The sequence below is a fragment of the Anomalospiza imberbis genome, chromosome 1 (genome assembly GCF_031753505.1).
Source record: "Anomalospiza imberbis isolate Cuckoo-Finch-1a 21T00152 chromosome 1, ASM3175350v1, whole genome shotgun sequence".
NCBI lineage: Eukaryota > Metazoa > Chordata > Aves > Passeriformes > Viduidae > Anomalospiza > Anomalospiza imberbis.
The window spans coordinates 132,965,587-132,985,098 of NC_089681.1; the positions used below are offsets into that span (position 1 = coordinate 132,965,587).

The window sequence follows — 19,512 nt, forward strand, 5'->3', positions numbered from 1 at the left end:
AGTCTGCTTTATCCGAAAAGACAGGGAAATTCTGGGGAAGAGGGGGAGCGGGGAACGGGATTCAAGGGGTTTGGGCGTTATTGCAGTTGTCATCCGCGAAACGGACGCACGTTTACACAGCAACTTTTGAACAAGCAGGCGGCGTTGGGCCGGGCTCGCCCCGTCCCGCGGAGCTCCGGCTGGGCCCGACGGTCTCCGTGCCGCCCGCCGTCCTCCCCCCGCCCTCGCCGTGCAGCGCAGGCTGCCGGCGCTCAGGGCAGCGACCCACCCCGCTCGGGAGCCGTGCCGGGGCCAGGTGCCCGGCCCGGCCGCGCCTCCCGGGACGGCCGTGCGGAGCGCGGCCCCACCGGCAGACTCGGGGAAGCCCCGGCGCCTGCGCCCCACCGCGCTCTGCGGAGGGGGCGGGGGGCAGAGCGAGGTGGCGGCCGGGACCGGCCTCAGGCGAGCCCCCTGCCCGCACTTGCGCGGCGGCGGCAGCGCGGGTGCGCTGCGGGCCGGGGGAGCGCCCGCCCCGCGCCGCTGCCCTCGGCCCCGCACCAGCGCGGCGGCCGCGGAAACCGCCCCGAAAGAGAGAGAGAACTTGTTCGTCCGTCCCCGCCTGCCTCCCCGCCGCCCGCACATCCTCTCCCGCGGCGCATCCGCCCGCCCTCCGGGTCCTGCTCCCCCCGTACTCGGGGCCGGTCCGCTGGCTCCGGCTGGAACGTTTCCCCGCTGGTTTCCCTCGGAGGGGTTTAGTCGGTAGCGGTACACCGAGGAGAGGCTCCGTCCCTCAGGCATCCTGTCTCACCCTGCGGGGGAAGGGAGCTGGGTGGGGGCAAGCCAGGAAGGGAGGATCTCAGTGGCTCTCCTAAAATTTATCAGCAGGCTGCGAGGAGGGAAGAGTTTGGCACTTCGCAGCGAGGCTGGGCTTGTTTTCCCTTAGCGGTGATGCCGCTGGACTGAGAGCGGCGCGGCCGCACGAGTTAGGGGGACGGAGCCCCCCCCACCACCTCCTTCCAGCGCCCCCCAGACCCGGTCCAGCGCCTTCAGCCCCAGCGGCTCGTCCCTGCCGCCCCACTGTATGAGCGCTGCTCCGAGGACAGGGCGGCTCGGCGCCTGCTAGGGCTGCTCTCCGCCGCCCCCCGGACTTCCCCACCACCGACGAGGAGCGGCGCGCACCCCGCACCCGGAGAGTTGTCTCGGCAGGCTCCGTGCTATGGCGAGGCTGCGGAGAAGCAAACTAGCCGCCGGATTTCTATTACTTTTCCAGTGCCTGAGCGAGCGCTGCCAGCTTGCCGGCGGGGAGACGCCGAGGCAGAGCCGCGGTAAGCGAGGCCGGTACCTGCCGGGCGGGGCCGGCCCGGGTTCTCCGCGGAGCCGGGGGCAGCGCGGCCGGGGCGGGGTCGGGCCAGGGTCGGGGGCCGGGCGGCTCCGCAGCCTCCCGCGGTGTGGGCTCTGCCGGCCGCTCCACGGGCCGCGTACCCGGAGAGGGCAAACGCCGTTCGGAGCTGGCTCCCCCTTCTCCCGAGAGAGGCCCGGGGTCCCGGCTTCTCATCCTTCCCTACCCTGGCTTCTCCAGAAAGAGCTCTCTATGACTTCATTTCTTATTTTAATGAGAATTCGGGACTTTCCTCCTTTAATGAATCTGCCCCGCGATCACTGGGAGCCGGTGCTGTTCCCCTCCCCAGCCCCTCCGCGGGGTCCCCGGAGCCTCCTTCCCAGCCATGTACGAGACGTCAGGGGCTCATCTCGAGAACCGGGAAGGGAGGGACGGAGCCCCCGGAGCCCCGGGAAGAGGCGCCCCCGCAGCCTCCCGCGCCCGCCCTCCCGCGCCGGGGCCCCCCAGCTCTCCCGGCAGCGAGCCGTGGAGGGATGGCAAAGTTTCCCTGCAGATCCTGCCTGGGAGAGCTAGCGGGCACTCTCCTCCCCCGCGGAAGTCAGTAGCTTGCAGCCTTCCCTGGAAACTGGGGGTTGAGAGAAGGAGAAAGATAAAGGAAGAAGCCTCAGGCGCTGTGGGACCTATTCGTTAGGAGCGAGAGGCTCTGTTGACTAACTTTGCTTGTGAAGTGTCAGGGTCCTCTTGTCAGTCCTTCTCGGAGACACCTGTTAATAATGCATGACACACGGCACCTGTAGTGCTTTCTCTTGGGTCACTGTTTCCCACAGTATGGGGCTCCCTTTGGATCACTAAAGCCTTCTGTATCCTGCATTCCTGTGCTGTGGAGGGGAAAGCTGCTAAGGGAAATCCTGGCACATTTGTGGATGGTGAGAAAGGTCATGGGGTTTGTGTGTCAGGGGACCTTTCTGCAGCAGATTCTGGCTTACAGGTATTTTCAAAAGCTGTGCCTGTGTATTCGAAATACCAGCTAGAATATTTTTAGATGACACATTCCTACTGGCTTCCCTGGTGCAACAGAACTGCCCTTTCCTCCTTTACTTAAAGGTTTGATACAAGTGTGAAAAGTTCTGTGGTCACCGTGTGACTGACCCGAACAAGAGACTGGGTAGTTTTTTTAAATGTCCAGTGAGATTATGCGCTAGACAGAGCAGGAGTTTCCCGGGCAGGGGCCTACCACTGAGTTTTGGAATTGCTAAACGACGGGATAGCTCAGCAGGTTGCTGGGGCTCACATGTCACTTGGGGCCAAAGGGAAAAGCCAAGAGGAGAGTTGTCATGTACTGCTGCAAACCCCATGTTGCTACACTCAGGGCTGTAGGCAACAAATGTTGGTATTTGTAAATGTTAGTTGTAAGGGGGGAAAAAGTGTAGTGATGATATTAGAAAAAGAGAATTGCAATCTTGTGTGGTAGTGGACTGAACTCACAAAGTTTATTATCTTTCAGCCAATGTATGCAGCCATTAAGATACTAGTGCTGACTAAATGAAGTATAATATATCAGTGGGCAAATAAACACCACACATTTAGGCTATTAAGTTGGAGTAATCATCAATGTCTGTACCAGGAGGTGCTAAATAGAAGGTTTACCAGTGGATTGCTTATTCACAAATCATTTAATAATGTCTTGTGTCTTCGTGAATGTGATATGAAGTAGGAAGGACTTTATAAGAAGGCAGGTATTATTTTGATATTTAATACATTCTGAAGAAAATATCGCAAGTAGTTATTTTCTTCAAGTAGCAAGATGGGCAATCTGAAGTCAGTTTTGACATCTAGATCTTTATAACTTTGGCATCTTTTCCATAGTTCTCGATTTTTAAAAATCTGTATGATTAAAGTAATATTTAAATATAATTTTCAAAATCTGAAGTTTATTTCCTTTTTTGTTTGTTTGTTTGTAATGCTGTAGCTATTTGGGAAAAAAAAAGAGGCAATGACAGACTGCGTCTAATCAGTGAGAAGAGAAAAAATATATAAAGCCAGAATTTCAACTTCAAGTTTTGTGAGTCAAAATGAAAAAAGTGATGTTTCAAAATTTTACTTCATTTAGAATCTACTTTATCCCTTTGGATCAGCTCAGATAAAACCTTTAAATAATTAAAGAATAAATATTTGAGGTAGCTGCAAATTCTTAAGGGGACGCTGTTTTTACCTTTTTGTCAAATACTCAATAACAAAACCCCTTATTGAAAATGAATGGAATAACAGTATCAAGAAATGGAAACATACAGCAAGCCCTGGCAGAGCTGGAGCCAGGGAGGATTTCTGAGGATGCTACCAGAGGGATACACTCTGATTTCAGCAGGCATGGGAAAAAAATGCAAAGGCTTTTTTTGCCAGCTCGTTAGAATTATCTTACCGCAGAAAATCAAGTCGGACCAATTCAAGTGAAATAATTTTCTAGGCATGCCGGAATTTACCTGGCTGCCCTTGGGGGTTTCTAAACCCAGATTTTGTGCCAGGCTGCGCTGGCCGGAGTGGGGCTGTCCCCGCCAGAGGGCGCAGCGGCGGCTGCGCACGGCCCGGCTCCCTCCATCCATCCATCCCTCCATCCCTCCATCCATCCATCCATCCATCCATCCATCCATCCATCCATCCATCCATCCATCCATCCATCCATCCATCCATCCATCCATCCATCCATCCATCCATCCCTCCATCCATCCATCCCTCCATCCATCCATCCCTCCATCCCTCCGCCCCTGGGCCTGCGCAGAACTTCCCTTTTGATGACAAAAATGCTAAAAATCCAGGATGGAGGGTATTAAACGTGATGTTTGCATGTATGTGTGTTTTACAGTAGTGAAACTGAATATGACATTAATTAAGTGAAGTGAAACAGACGGCCTCTTGAAAGCTCACAAAAAATTAAGGCTTCCAGTTGTGTAAGTGAAGGCTCACTGTTGAAGTGTTGCCATAAAGTCTTGAAAGTGTTACATTCTTTTGCAAATGTCATCAGTCAGAATTAGGAGGTTGTTATTGTAATTTTTATTACAATATGTCAAAGTATGTTCCAGAATCCTGATGTAATTTATATTCATTGGACTTCTGCTGTCTCCAGACATCAGCATTCAGAGGGGGGTAAAATTATTTTTATAGGATAAACTGCTATTAAGGAGTGTTTACCTATCATTTATTTACTTCTGAAATAGTAACATTTTGATATTGCCTGAATTTTACTCTGTTTAAAAAAAATTCCATACTTGAGACCAAACTTTCATCATTGTATTTTAGGAACTTTGGTTTTTATCTTAGAAGTAGCAAAAGAAATACAAGATAAGACAACATGTATATCAGGTATATTTTCTCTGTTTGCATTTAAGATTTAAGTTGTGGAGTTGTGGGGTTTTTTTGTTTTTTTGTTTTTTTTTTTTTTTTGGGGTTTTTTGTGTGTACTTGCTATGTTAGCAAGGACTATTGGGTTAGAGAATCCTAGTGACATTTGAGAGCAACTCCTATTTGCATATCATATATATTTTACCAAGATTTCTCTCTGACATAGTCATCTCTTTTTTTCAACTTTCATACTGCTTCTTCCTCTTTTTTTGTGCTTTTTGTCTTTGTCATTTCCTCTGAATGAGTGGTTTGAAATACTGCTAGTAAATAGTGGGTAAATTAAGACTATAGTGAAGTTGACTTAGATCTTAAATTCAGTTTTATAGAAACTCATTTCCACAGTAAGATCAATACTCATAGTTCATTGAAAGTTTAAAAATCCTTTGGGGAAAAAGTGTTTTTGTTTGGCTCTGAATATTCCTGTTAAGAGTTTATATCCTCATTCAGGCACCTAAACTCCAGCAAATACTTGACTCAGATGTTAGGTTTTGTCTGACATGTAACTTGGAGCTGATGATAAATAACAGGAGAACTATCTCTCTACACTGTAAACAAATGTTGTTGAATGAAGAAAAGGTCTTTATAATTTGGAATAGTTTTTTGTCTGGTGAAAAATTTATTAGCAACACATACAGGTCATTTAGAGCAAAATCTTGTGACATCTACTGCCTTACTGAATACCAGATTACTCTAAAAAAAATACAGTTTAGAAGGGCTGTTTCCTTTCAAGGAAGAGACTCCTGAGACCATGAAGGAGGTAGATGAAGAAATGCATAATGTCAGGTGATGAGAGACTTCCTGAGGAGAATAGTCACAGACCTTAGTATTTTTCATTAAGGACTTTTTGGCAAATTTTGGTGGAGCAGGGCTGCAGGTTCCCACACCTGCACAGACCTCAGGAGATGGAGCTTTGGACCTGAAACTTGTCTTTCCTGCAGGACTACTATGCAGTAGTGCCTATGCACTATGCAGTGGTGCCTGGAAAGTTGCTTTGCTTTGAAGTATGCCAAATACAGCTATGACATGCTCTGTTGAATCCTACTGGTTTTTCTCCACAAAAGTGATAAAAATTTCATATTAAAATAATAAAAAATAAAAGCATCATTTGACCCTGCTTTTTATAAAAGTCACCGTGGTTTCATTGGACTGTGTGAATTACTGCATGGTTCTGTTGCTTGTAACTCTAAAAGCCCTGGAATAAAGAAATCTCTGTAACATCCCCAGTTTCTAAACTTACCAAGGCTGCAGTCTGTTAGTCTGAGAACACAGCTGGGGTCACTGGTATTTTGCATTCCCACTGTGGTTCATGCTTCCTAAGAAAAATGAATACCAGTGGAATTTAAGGTGGTCATGGTTAAAGTAATCTCTCCTGAGGACTCTCTACAGAGGGAACAAAGGTAATTTGATGGGAGCACTTACGATCCAGTACAAGGAAATGTTGCAAGCTTGCCAGCAGTGTGGAATTATATCCAGCTTTTAGGTTTGATGAGGGCTGAGCTGGGAGTGTTAATGCGGTGCAATTGGCAGATGCTGTATTTACTAAACTGGAGAATTGCATAATCACAGCAGGAACAAGAAGAACCTATGAGTTTGCTTTCTATGGAGAAGTTTGCAGAGAGGCCATGCTAAGTACACATGAGGATTGTTTTTTGGTTGTGGCTTCTCACAAATGAGCATAAAACATTGCCCTGAAGTAACGTCTCTGAGTGCTGTGTCTCTTCGTGGAACACTTCCTCCGCTTTCTCCTCTTCTCTTTTTTTTCATCCAAGCAATAAACTTAATTTCAGTTAGCACTCCTTGCAGTCAGCATTGAGCAATCAGTTGTGCTAAGTGTTTGGGTTTGAAAGAGCCTGTGTAACCTGTTCATGTCCCTCAACCAAAGGACAGTGTGTTGGAATGTGTTTCTGGGTTGGATTTGAGATTTGACCCAACCTTCTGAAACAGGCAAATGGAGCAGGTTCTGAGACCAGATGCAGGGTCAGGCATGGTGCTTGAGTTGAACATGCAGTTTCAAAAGTAGCATTTTGATGGGTGATCCATCAAGAGAAACGTAAGGATTGATATGAAGGTAGGTACAAGACATCACAGGAATGACACCTGTGCTCTACTCAACCATGGTAAGAGCCCAAGAGTTATATTTTCTTCGGTTTCAAGCACTGCACTTTAAGAAATATATGGACTAATTGAAGACTGTCATGTGAAGAAAAAAGGAAAGAGCACTGCTATAGAGAATAAAACTAAGAGATGACATGGTAACAATCTTAAGGTGTGTAAAAGGCTTCCACAGAGGAGGAACTTGTCTTCAGCAGCAACTAATGACTGAAACTGCAGTAAGGCAGACTCCTATAGGATAAGGCTAGAGGAAAAGATTATCTATGAGTATGCTTCATCACTGAAACAGGTTAGATAAACATATGTCCAAAATGTCATTCCATCAAAAAAGGAAGCTGTTCCTGCCTTGGAGCAAATGGCTGGACAATGTGACCTTTCTAGGTATCACCCAGCTATCTGGAATCATTCTGTGTGGATAGTTTTAAGTACACAGGGACTCGCCTTGAGCTCAGCAGCTAGATAAAATACTAGCATGAATTCCAGTGCTCGCTTAGCTTGAGGCCTCTGTCTCTCATTTCCAATGATATATATGGCTTTAATGTGATTTCACCATACACTTTCTGTGGCTGTAGACGAGTTAAGGACATTTAAAATTCTGCTGTAGTTAGTGTTCTTATGTCATGAAACAAAGCTTTGAAAATCAGATTTTGTTCTTACTTGTTTAGAACTTTTACCTTTTAATATGAGCGCTGTCTAGGTTTTTTTTAAGATATTCTCATAGTGACTTTTTTGGTCTTTAGGCAGAATCACTTATCTCATGCCATTTTCTTCAGTGAACAATCCTTGACATGAATAGGAAGAGTTCCACAAAAGGGAATATATAAACCTTTCAATTTAACCTTTCTCTGGAAGTGTTTCAAATATATGTTGTGTCAGAGTTGATGCTAGGATCTCCATTCCTTTGCTTTACAGATGTAATTGAACTGTGTCAAAGGGCTGCTTATGTTTCAGGGATGCAATGCCATTTATTGTATTTACTGCAGCTTTCCTTAACTGCTGTCATAGGGCACATTCTCTTGATAGTTTCAGCTGCATTTAGTAGCAGAATAGGATGCAGTGGTTACCCAGTAATAAGCCCTTAGAGTTGTATTTAATTTTTTCTTCTCTTCATGCATTACCCTTTTTTTTTCCCTTTAGTTGTAATTTGCAAACTGCATCTCTGCTGAATAATTGCATCTTTTCTTCTCACAGGAGTTGCTGCTAGGCTAGTTTTAAAAGGCAAGTATCATCCATTGGAAAGTCAGCGTTTTCTGAAGGGTTAAGGTTTGTTCATCACTATTCAGATTCTTCTTTTATGAGTCAGCAGCTGAACTAAAAATCCATTGGAAAATGTAGTCTTGGCCTCCATAGAGAACTGGGAGCAGGCATGAGTCTTTCTTGTGGTAGTTGCTCCATGATATTCTCCAGCTGCATGTTTCTGCTTTCCTGTGTGGGTTAAAAGGACTCTCCGTTTGAATTTGCAAGCAAAACAGTGTGCATTTGCAATTCAATCTCAGACCCCCAAGATAGAAACCCAAGGCCTTCTGTTAGGAACTTCTTTGGCAGAACAGGTTTCAGAGTTCCTGGGTCCATCCTCTTTTGCCCCATCCTGCATCTCCTCCTTGCCCTTCCTGCTTGTTTCAGAGATTGCTTCCACCTCACTGGCACTGTTTCAGCAGCTGATGTGGACACGCTCTAGGTCAGATGGATCAGACCTAGTCAAGAGGGATATGAAAAAGAGAAAAACAGAAAAGACTGCATTTCAGAAGAGGTAGTGGAAGTGAAAGTAAAATTATAAGGAGGATGAATGTAGTATTTTGAAACCTTTAAGCATTATAAATCCTCTTAGAACAATATAACCAAATTCTGTTTAATACTACCAGGTGTTATGTAGGTTTAGTCAAAAAATACTCAAAGAAAAAACTAGTTGAAATTGGAGAATTATGTCAAAGTTGATGTGCTCTTGTCAAGTATTTCACTGGCAAGTGACAAAACAAGTAGTTTTGAGGTTGTTGTTTTGATGATGATAAAATGTCTCATTTCAAATTTTGCATTTGGACCTTTAACTTAGAATTTTTGTATTATATATAAACACAGTTAAAAAGCACTTTGATTCGACATGTATATGTTTGTGTATTTACATATTTTTAATTTCCTACAGCAAGCATTGACTATTCACTTTTAATCTGAATAAGATCAAAATTTTGATGAGGGTGGGAAATTAACTTTCTAGTCATCCCTAATTGAGACTTATTGCTGTTGAGAATTTGGCTATGTAAGCCCTGTAAGAGCAAGCCATTTTATCTTGTAAAAGAAACTTACTTTTATTTGATGGCAGGAAAGGTGAGAATGGCTGAAAAGGACAGTTGTTTGATCATCCAGCTAGGGTTTGGAAGTTTTGTTTTTTTAACTTTATAGCATATTTCTCATTCAGGTTGCTTCCTGGTTAATAAGATAAAATTGAGGCAACAAAATTAAAAGAGCATGTTTTTCAGATTGCAGCTGCTGTAAAGATAATAGATTTATATTTTACTTGCAGTGAAGGTATTTATGGACTAGAAGTTTAGCATTTGGTGTATTGCAGAAACCTGACCTCAATATCAACACAATTTATTACTGATTCCTATTTAAACTTATATGTACACTGATCTAAATGGTAGTCTCAAATACAAAGGTTAGCATGAATCACCATTATAGATTGTCATCAGTTCTGGTTTCCATTTGCTTTTTGTTATGTCTGTTATTCATGTTCTTTTTAAAAAAGTTTTTATGTATTAAGAATGTGTAATGCAATGCTTTTTAGTTTATTATGCAAACTCTGCAAGACTTAATAACTGAAATGTACAGTTGTAGACTGTAGAAGTACACAGCTTTTAATGTTTACATTCAGCCACAGAAACCCAAAGGGTTCTTTTCCCTATCAAATATCACACTAAGCAATAACATAATTGCTTTCAGTTTTGCTAATGTTAATGAATTTATCCTTCCCAAACCATTCCTGTAAGCTGTTGGAGACATTTCTATCTTTCCAATACACAAATGATATAATAACAGTAGTAAGTTGTCCTAACAATTTCTTACCTAGGTCAGCAAGTATTTCCTTGAGATGAGAAGCAGTTGTGTTGTGGAAGTCTGTTCCACATGTCCCCATGCACCACAGGCCATCAGTAATGTGCTTCACTTTAACAACCTTTGGGCACATTGTAAAATTGCAGCAGACCCAAGTATAATGTGCCACAAAATGTAATGAGGGCATTGAGTTTGAGTTACTACAGTAGCAAAAAAAAAAAAAAAGAATTCCAGCATGCTTTGTTTAAAGGCTTGTTGGTCTTTATCTGGTTTTGCTGGTTTCTTCCATTTATTTTTTGACTTAATATACTTGGCTTTTTCAGCCCCTGTTTTGTTTCATGCACAATTACATGGACAATGATTGCAGAGTTGGTAACACGGGTTTTGATTCAATCCAGAGCCATTTTCTAAGAATAGCATGAATGACCTGCAAAATTACTCTTCTTAGAGAAAACTTGTCAATTTGAATGGAGGAAAGAAACTACCACTGTCTCTTGTCAGCCTCTTGAGCTTACCCCATACACCTGGAAAGCAGCACAGTGTTCAAAAGGAGGACGGATTATGCTCCACTTCAGCTGAGGTGCCTGAGGATTGGCAGTTCTGCCATTTCATATTGTGTTGTACTGCACGCTTGGGTCCAGCTTGTGTTCTTAATTTTGTTTAGGTGCTCTGATGTTGAACCCCTGACTTTTGATTCCCATCGCTTGTCAGCAAGCAGTTTGTATGCTCTACTTCTCCACTGCTCTTTTCAGACCATGCTTGTCTTACAGCTTGCTTGATTGTTCCCAGTATCATAGATATGTGTTTTATATTCATAGTTTTCTTATTCTTGGAAGACCTTGTAGAAGTCAGGTAATATCCTAGTTTTATGAATAAGCAGGTGGTTTTAAAAAGTGACAACTTTGCCAGAATTAAGGGTTCCTTGTTTGTGTATCAAAGTATGAGTTGAATTTTTCTGCAATAGCAGATCTTTTGAGTTTCCCCTTGTTTCTTCAAATTCACAGGTGTAGTTTCTCTCTGCATTCTTATCCTTCAATTCCCTAATCTCAGATTTCAAATCCCAGTCAGACCTCTGATCAAGTAACCGGTCTGTCTGGAAAAAAAATCCAGATTAGAGTTGACTGAATGTTCTGATTAGTGCAGAGTCCACAAGGCTTAGTCTTGGACTGTTGTAGATTTTGCCATTTCTGATACTCCTTCTTCACTCAGGCTTGCATCAGGAGAGGGATTTTTCTCTCAGATGTTTATATAACATATCCCAAACTGCAGCATTTTATAGTCTAGTGTGATAAATTCTTTTCCTAAACACAAGCATATCTGAAACACAGACAGAGAAATACTGGGTCAGATTTCTGCCTGTTGGCGCTTTGACAACTTGAAAAGCCTGTGTCCAAATCGTTTTGGTTTTGTCATTGAGTTCTTGGAGAGAAGAGAACGATGGTGTTCCACAAACTGTAAAATTATTTTTCCAGTAATTAAACTTTAAAAATAACAATCCAGATTCAGAAATTGCTAGTCAGAAGAAAGAATTCCAAAGCACTCGGGTTAAAACCCTACTGACCAGAATGCTTTGATTGCTCAAAAAGTTTATCATCCTAAAAAAACAATCATTGCTAGATGTAAATTATTATTATTTTGCTTGATAAATATGATAGCAGCTTTTACTGGCACTGTACGTTCATGACCTTTTAAGGAAAAATATTACTGACAAATGGTCTATAACACATGTATGTACACCATCCATGTATAATGCTGTGCCTCTGATGCTATAGTAAACTTCATCCTGGAGGTTACTGTGGAGTAATATCTGGCTGAAAACAGAACTGATAGATCAGCAGACTGGTGCTTTTCAGCATGTTCTGTTTTATCACTGATGGTGGGTTTTGTTTGTTCTGCAGAAATAGTGATAAGTTAAGAAAGCTGTATTTTAAAAAGATGTTATTCTTATTTTGCAAAGTATATGTGTTTCCCTCCTTCCACCTAATTTGAAAAGAAATTTACATTATCATTTAAGTAATAGATCTAATAGAGCCATCAGTTGAGGGGGGGAAACCCAACAAAACAAAAGAAGAAAGCAACAAGAACAATAAAACCAAAAAGGTGGGGGGAGGAGTAGCAGGGGGACAGCAGGAATGATGGGAGGAAGGGGGAGGAGGAGCAACCCACCAAAAAAATAACAAGGCAAACCTCAAACAGACTGCACATTTTGGAACATTTGGAGTAGCATATCTAGGCTTCAGTTATGGAAAACTTCCCTTATTTAGAACTGTGCTTAGTGCTTGCTTAGCAGAATCATTCTATACAAATGGTGTCCTAGAGATGAGTGGACTAAAAAGATGTCGATGTTTAGGTTTTCATCTGATCTTGGCCTTTGGAATGTAGCTTACCCAGAAGTCCCAGTACATTTACAACAGAGGCAATAATTTTTGCAGCCTTGTTGCAGATCCTGAAATGGTTTGAGGAGAAAAAGATCTTTCAGCAGGCAGAAAACACTGACCTCCCTGTACAGCAGTTGATTAATCGTTAATGCACACTGCATTTTCTAATGCACGTTGCATTGTTCTTTAAGAGCTGGGCACTAGGATTTTTTTTTCTAATGTGATATGGAAGACACATTTAGAAGATGCACAAACTAAATATTCACTTAGATTTTATGATCTCTCTCCAAGGGACTGAAATGTGGCCTGAGCTTGAGAAGCAATAAGCACACATGGCTCACATCAAATTTAAGTGTAAACACTTAATACATGCGGCTTCTTGAATGCAAATTTATAGCTTATTTTTCTGCTTTTTACACAAAAACATTGCTGTTAGCTTCAAGGGATGACCCAGAGATGTTAGTGAATCACATTTTTATCGCAAAGGATGTATAGATAATAAACTGAAGTCTTCAGGATAGGAAGTTATATCCAGCTTTATCTTCAGAAGTTTGCTCTAGTTGGAGGAGGTTGTAAAATAAAATTAGTTCTTTCAGCTTTCGGTTTGACCCTCCTATGCCTGTATTTTAATTTCATTATTTTATCCCTATTCTGCTGTTTTATGGCACAGCCTAGTGGGGGTGCATACCAAGCCAGCATTCCTAGTGAAACTTAAAAACTTTGTGGCCAGAGAGATTGTCCAATATTTGGTTATATTTTCTGTTGTCATAATTATGTTTTATTGATCATATTAAATCCACTGTAGCTTTAACTTCATCTCTCTACCTGAGAGTCTGAGACAGATGCTGGTACAGCTGTAGAGCCAGCCAGTTGTCCCTCTCTTTCCTATAATCTATTATTTGGAGATCTGAGGAAATTTTAAAGTAGAATTCAAATACGTTTTGAGGATTGCCATAAAGCAGGAGAAGGCAAAGAGAAAAAAGATTTAAAAGATTTAAATTTAATACAAAAAGAAAAATAGTTGCTACCCTTGCAAGCCTCAATTTGGCACAGCACTTGAAAATGTGACTGAAGCATGTGCTTAAAGAGAAGAGCATATGTGAAGCCTTCTCCAAAATGACTTGTGCTAGAACATGCTGGTAGGTGTTGCTAAAATGTTTATAGGGCCTTTTATATGTAGAATTTAATGTAGGGAAAAAGAAAGAGATTATATTCTAGCCTTAGATGCTTCAACACAGCCACAGTTTACTGCTAAAAGAGCAGCTTGAGCCAATTTGAAATGAGTCTTCAGCCCACAAAGCCTTGCCTCTAATCTGTAGTGTGCTCAGCAGTGCTCAGTGTATGTGATGTATTGCAGTGTGGGATCTTTGCTCACAGGACAGCTTGATGCCACATTCCCACAGGCAGTGAGCATGGCTTGTGTGCTCCCAGGAAGAATGAATGAATGAATGAATGAATGGGGGGATTTTTACCTCGTTGCTGAAAACCTACTGCTTACCTCAAAGTTGTTCATTATACTCTTTGAAGGCATTTGGGATTTGGAGGCTGAAAGGTCCTGAATGCCTGTTTCTTTGTTGATGTTTTTATTTGTATTATTTATTTATAATATATGATAATTTAGTTTGCTTATATATGAGGGTAAAGGAAGTGCATTTGGCTTTAGAAGTGCTTGAAATGGGAAAAAGAGGAGCAAGCAGAGGAGTCCATGAGTTGACTGTGAGAGGTATAAGACTATTTGCTGGGCAGGAATGAAAGACCTGATTCAGTTCTCTCTATACATTTTAGCAGCCGTATTAATTCTGTGGGGCTATTCAGCCTGGAAGTCTAGGGAGAGAGATCAAAACATCCATGTGAATTAAAAAAATAGGTTACTTCAGTGACAAATATTCTGCTTCTGTAATTTAAATCTGTAGGGAGCCAGAGAGTGAAGATAGGAAAAGATATATTCAGAAGCTCTGTAGAACTCTATAGAGAAGCTGTGTCCGTTTAGAGGAAAACGCTGCATTTGCTATTCTAATTTGGTTTCTTCTTCAGTATTAAAAAGTAATTATTAAAAAAATAAAATAAGGAAAAAAGGTACCTTCTCTGATTCTGTTCTCCTGAAAATCAGAGAAAGGAAGAAGGAAGTATCTGTTGCACAGTTTTAGGAATGTTACTAAGTTCAAAATTAATAGGACAGGTAAACTGGGAAGGAAAGCTTCCCAACTTTTATCTCCCTGCCAGGTGACTGCTATTATCAATGGCTGCCTTTGAAAAAAAAAAATACATGAGGAATGAAAAGACTTTTTGTCTGGGTCTGCTGGGCTATGCTTCTAGGCATTCAGGAGCTTCCTTTTTCATCACTGAACACCTGTTTCAGCCAGGCATCACAGGATGGGGGAGCAAAGGCCAGGAAGGCAAAGTGGGACCCTTCTGGTCTGTGGCATTTCTTCAAAGGTCCTGTTGTTTCCATGTTCTGTAAACATGATTTCTGAGGGGAAATGAGGAAAAAAAATTGAATAATAGTGATAAAGAAAACTACAGGCTGTTTGCTTGGCCCTATGGTAATTTCCTGTATCTTTCCAGCTGTACTGTGGCAATAGTGGTTTAACTTGTAGCTTGACAGAGTAGCCTCTGACCATCCTTGAGGCAGTAAATCCCAGCAGAAAGCACTAAGATATAACCCAAATTAATGCTTCATTAAACATGAGACGCTGAATTTAAAACATGTTCTGCTCTCCTTGCACATCTCTCTGCAGTTGTGGGCTGTGTTTCCTTAACATGTTAACTGACATGGTAGATCACTTACCTTTGTTTGCTGAGGCAAATTGCTCCAATATTCAACATTCCCAGGAATCCTAAAATATGTTTCTGATCAGAGGTGCCCGTCTCCCTCAGGTTGCTCTTTTTATCAGCAACGAGGCATCTCTGCTCTTACTCAATTTGGGATTTTGATACCCACCTGCCAAGGTATTAATAGGAAGTTCAGTGACCTATACCTATTCCTGCTATTTATATTCATTCAGCCAGCTGGCATCTGATGGCCACCCATTCTACATACTCAATGAAAACTTCCATGTACATTTCATGATTTAAAATCATGTCATGTGCTTTTTCTCCCCCCATCTCTCTTGGTATTTATGCTGTAATGTATTTTACTTACCATTTGTGGATTTAGAATGGGTGGATTTGAATTTTGAAATAACTGTTTATAATGTTTTCCATAGGTTTCATCATCACCAGTTATTAAAGTTGTTTTTAAAGACTGATGAATTTAGCAATAAAACTGCCACATCTAATATCTGTTATTATTTCTTTTCATTTTACCAAAGAAGCACCTGAGTATTGAATGACTTGCCAAGATCACACACAGCAAATTTTGTGTAGAAACATGAAAAAAATCCCACAGTTTTAATTTGTGTTTTCATGTTTAACCTTCAAAGCAGACACTGTATGCTTTGTAGTGATGAAACTACAAACTTAAAATTGAATATACAAGAACTACTCACTAAAACACAAGCCAATAGCATCTTTACAATTTCTGTCAGAACTCCACTGTCCGCCAAGAGCTCTTAAACTTCCATTTAAATATTTGGCAATCCAAGACTGGTTTTTTACTCTCCCCGTTGCTGCAAGATGGCATTCAAGCTTACTGCTGAGCAGAGCTGCAGTCTCTTAAATTAGGGAATCTGTTTTGTTTCCATGTGAATACTAACATATGCTTTAAAGGAAAAAACCCAAACAAATCAACTACAACAGCAAAAACAACACCCAAAAAATCCACAAAAATAATTTTGCCAAAAAAGCCTTCCATTTCTGTTCTGCTTTTTCTCCTCTTTTTACTTTTTAATTTTTCCTTCAATGCTGTGAGCAAGAAGTAGAAATGGAAGTTATATAAGACCAAAGGAACAGGCAGAGACCCCCACTGTCCTGGAACAAAGATTTGGCAGGGAAGTGGAGGCCTGGAAGGGTCTAGGTTTACGTTCAGCATCTCTTACATCGTTGTGAAGGATATAATGAAGGTCCTACAAGTCTTAGAAGAGAAAAAAATCTGAAGAAATGCCATAGACCAGGCATAGTTACATATAGCAAGACCTTTTTTCAAATGCTGCCTTCAGATGCTGTTCTGTAAGAGCATGAGGTCCTTTGCCTCAGTGTGCAAAGGGAAAAGAAAAGTTATGTGACTCCCTAATATTTCTTCTGGCCTACATATAAAACATACCTGGTCTTTCCCTAAATTACACTACATAGTCACAGGCAGGAAAAATGACTTAATATTTTAACTGAGCTTGGTTTTGGGACCTACCAGCAGCAGAGGTACTCCAAAATTTAAGCTCTGGTATTAGAAGAGGTCCATATTCTTTAGAATGTGGAATCCAGCACAATAACTTTTGAGATTCTTTCCTTGATGGAAAGATTGTAGAGGGTGTAGTTTAAAAATAGAATGACAGAATCCTTCCTCACCTCAGTTTACCTTGAAAGAGATATGCCAAGTCACCAAAGAGCTGTTCCCAAATAAATGATGACCAAGAAAAGGCAGCCAAATGTGACCTGTTAATTTTCTTCTTCAATAAATGCATCTGAGCATTTAATCTAATATAAAGGTCTCTTGTGATATAAAATTAATGACCTGTATGATTTATTTTTAAGGTCTGCTATAAATTAGATGCATCAGTTGGATGTTTTGGGTTTCTTTTTCTAAAGAATTGTTATCTGGTTTGGAAATTTAATCAAGCCATTGAGTTTAATTATTTTCTCATTTCTGAAAGATATACAATTGTGCTAATATTTAGAGTAGATTTCTAGGAAAAAAATATGTTAAAAGTTTTCTAATCCTTTACTTAATAACTTCCATGAGACATGTGCTCCATTTAGCTTGGAATGTCTGGTTTTGCAATGACCACAATACATTTGGAATGCTCGCCACAAAACTGAAAATATGAAACTTTAATGAATAAGATGAATATAACTTACAGTAATGCCATGCAGTTCTGCAACTCTTACTGCACAGTTCCCTAAGTGCTTAATCTTGGGCATTTACCACTGACATCAATCGGAACTAAGTGCCCAAAATCTCCTTAAGCACTTCTAGATGTGTGGTATGCAAGGTTATATTTTGCATTTAGTTTATTTTTGCATGCATTTATTTTCTATTCAATTTCAAAATAATGCCAGGTAATGTGGGAGTTTTTGCAGCTTAGTAAGCAATTCACTTGGGAGCAAATTGTATTTCAGCCATTTAGTCTTTGAAATCAAAATAGTAAAGATAATAGTCAATCTTGGGACCAAGATTGGTCCCTTGGCTGCTTCTGATCAGCAGTCTGCTGTACTCAACAGGACTTTTGAATATGTGTTTCTTGAAGAACATTTCCTGTTAGTTCCTGAAGAGCTTAGCTCTGTTGCTCTCACTGGTTGGGGGAAGCTGCTGGTCTGGGAAGAGCAGAGCTCTATGTACAAGACATTGCCAGATCTTATGGTCCCTTTCTGCTGCTAAATAATTTTTAAAGAAATGTAAACTGTCCCAGCTGTGTAGAAGGATGCAAAATAAATTAGAAATATTTAGAAGGAGCTGTGGTACATTGTGAATTTACATATTGAAAATACTTGTGAACCCATTTTGACATTCAGTATGTAACCTCTTATAAAAATGGAAAGATAGGAGGGTGTTTGTAGGTACTTCTATCACAGAATCACAGGATATTCTGAGTTGCAATGGGCCCACAAGGATCACCACGTCCAGCTCTTAAGTGAACGGCCCATACAGGGCTTGAATCCACAGCCTTGGCATTATTAGCACCAGGCTCTGACCAACTGAGTTATATATGCATATGTGTAAATATTGTCATATTTAAAGATAAGGCTTGCACATCAGTTACACAGTAAATTTTCTTTGTTTTCATTCTTTATTTGCGTATTCCTACATTGATTTTCACAGTCCTTATAATAAAGATATTATTTTGAATATTTGGCGTGCTTGCTTCCCAGAGGTACCATTCCTTTTACCATTCTCAGAGCATATTCCACTCCAAGTTTTGCTTTTATTTATTGATGGAATGTAATGTATTAAGGAAATACAACCTTTTTTATCCTAGCTTAATTACTGTTTTCAGTATTTTGTCATCTTTTTAATACTCAGTACTAATCAAAATCATAATTCAATAAACTGCAAAGAGCATCTAGTAATTATCTTTTCTCAATGTTTACTTTTACTTTTCCACTTTTGACTTCTATTAGTAACTCATACAGTTTCTAATAGTACCTCATAGTGCATTCAAATAAAGTGACTACTTAGGAACATCAGGGTTCTTCTGACTGTTTTCTGCTAGTGTTTGTACAAGCAACTTCCCATGTTGATGATCATTGTGCACAGCTATATCTGCAGATGATAGTCTAAATTTGCTTTCCTTACTCTGGCAAAAATCCTCGTGGCTTCAGTAGTAATTTTCCTCTTGAGGTTTATGTCTGTTCCTGATGGAGAAGCCTGGAGTTCCAAGAGGAAGAAGGCAGGTGAAGCTCACAGAACTCTCCAGCCTGGGAGGATGATGAGTCTGGTCACCCAGTGGGTGACACAGCTCTTGGGAGGTGGGTGACTTCTCCCTGAGTCTGTGGCATAACCAAGTGGGGCCTTCCAAGGCTGTTAAACCTGGGGGCTAAAACTCACGTTGGAACAAATGCCAAATCATGTGGTATCAATACTGTAGTAGGTATTTACTGCTTCAAAAGTCTCCATGGGCTGCAGGATCAAGTTGCAAGGGGGAAAATCCCCTACTTGCTTATACATCTAATTGGTTTCTCTTTAGCAGGTGGATACTTTTTGTGTTTGGCATGAGTTACATGCTTATCATATAAAATAAAATGGAGGAATAATCTTAAATTGAAACAAGATGATTCGGATTTACTACTCTTAAAATACTGTTCTTTTATTTGGGGAAGCAGGAACTGAAGAGATTGGGAAAGCCTAATGACTTTTCATATACAGACCTCATTGGCAGATATGCCTATGTAATTTCCTGCTCTTGGGAGTTTTATGACCTATTCAGTCCTGAGTTGCTGTCTTTTACTGCAGCCCTCCATCTGCTGAAGAGAATGAATCTTGCAAGAAATAATTGTAAGAAGAGAAGGAGCTTTGTTGCTCTCCCTTAGCAAACTGTTACCAGTTTCCTCAAGACTCTTCATTAGGACACCTGAAGTGATACATTTTTTAAGAGGGTTTAATTATAGGTCTAGTGAAATGTGAATAAAGAAAGAACTCAGCAGGCCAACAGATGTTGAAGCAAATTA

At 41.2% G+C, this 19,512-nt stretch overlaps 1 protein-coding gene across 1 annotated transcript in view; it reads left to right on the forward strand.

Moving 5' to 3' along the window:
- The first annotated feature begins 812 nt into the window (after window positions 1-812).
- Window positions 813-19,512, forward strand: part of PLXDC2 (plexin domain containing 2) — a 253,379-nt gene continuing 234,679 nt past the window's right edge. The window contains exon 1 of the mRNA XM_068212586.1: window positions 813-1,304. Coding sequence (XP_068068687.1) covers window positions 1,196-1,304 — 109 coding nt within the window. The 5' untranslated portion in view covers window positions 813-1,195. The remainder of the gene's footprint in view (window positions 1,305-19,512) is intronic.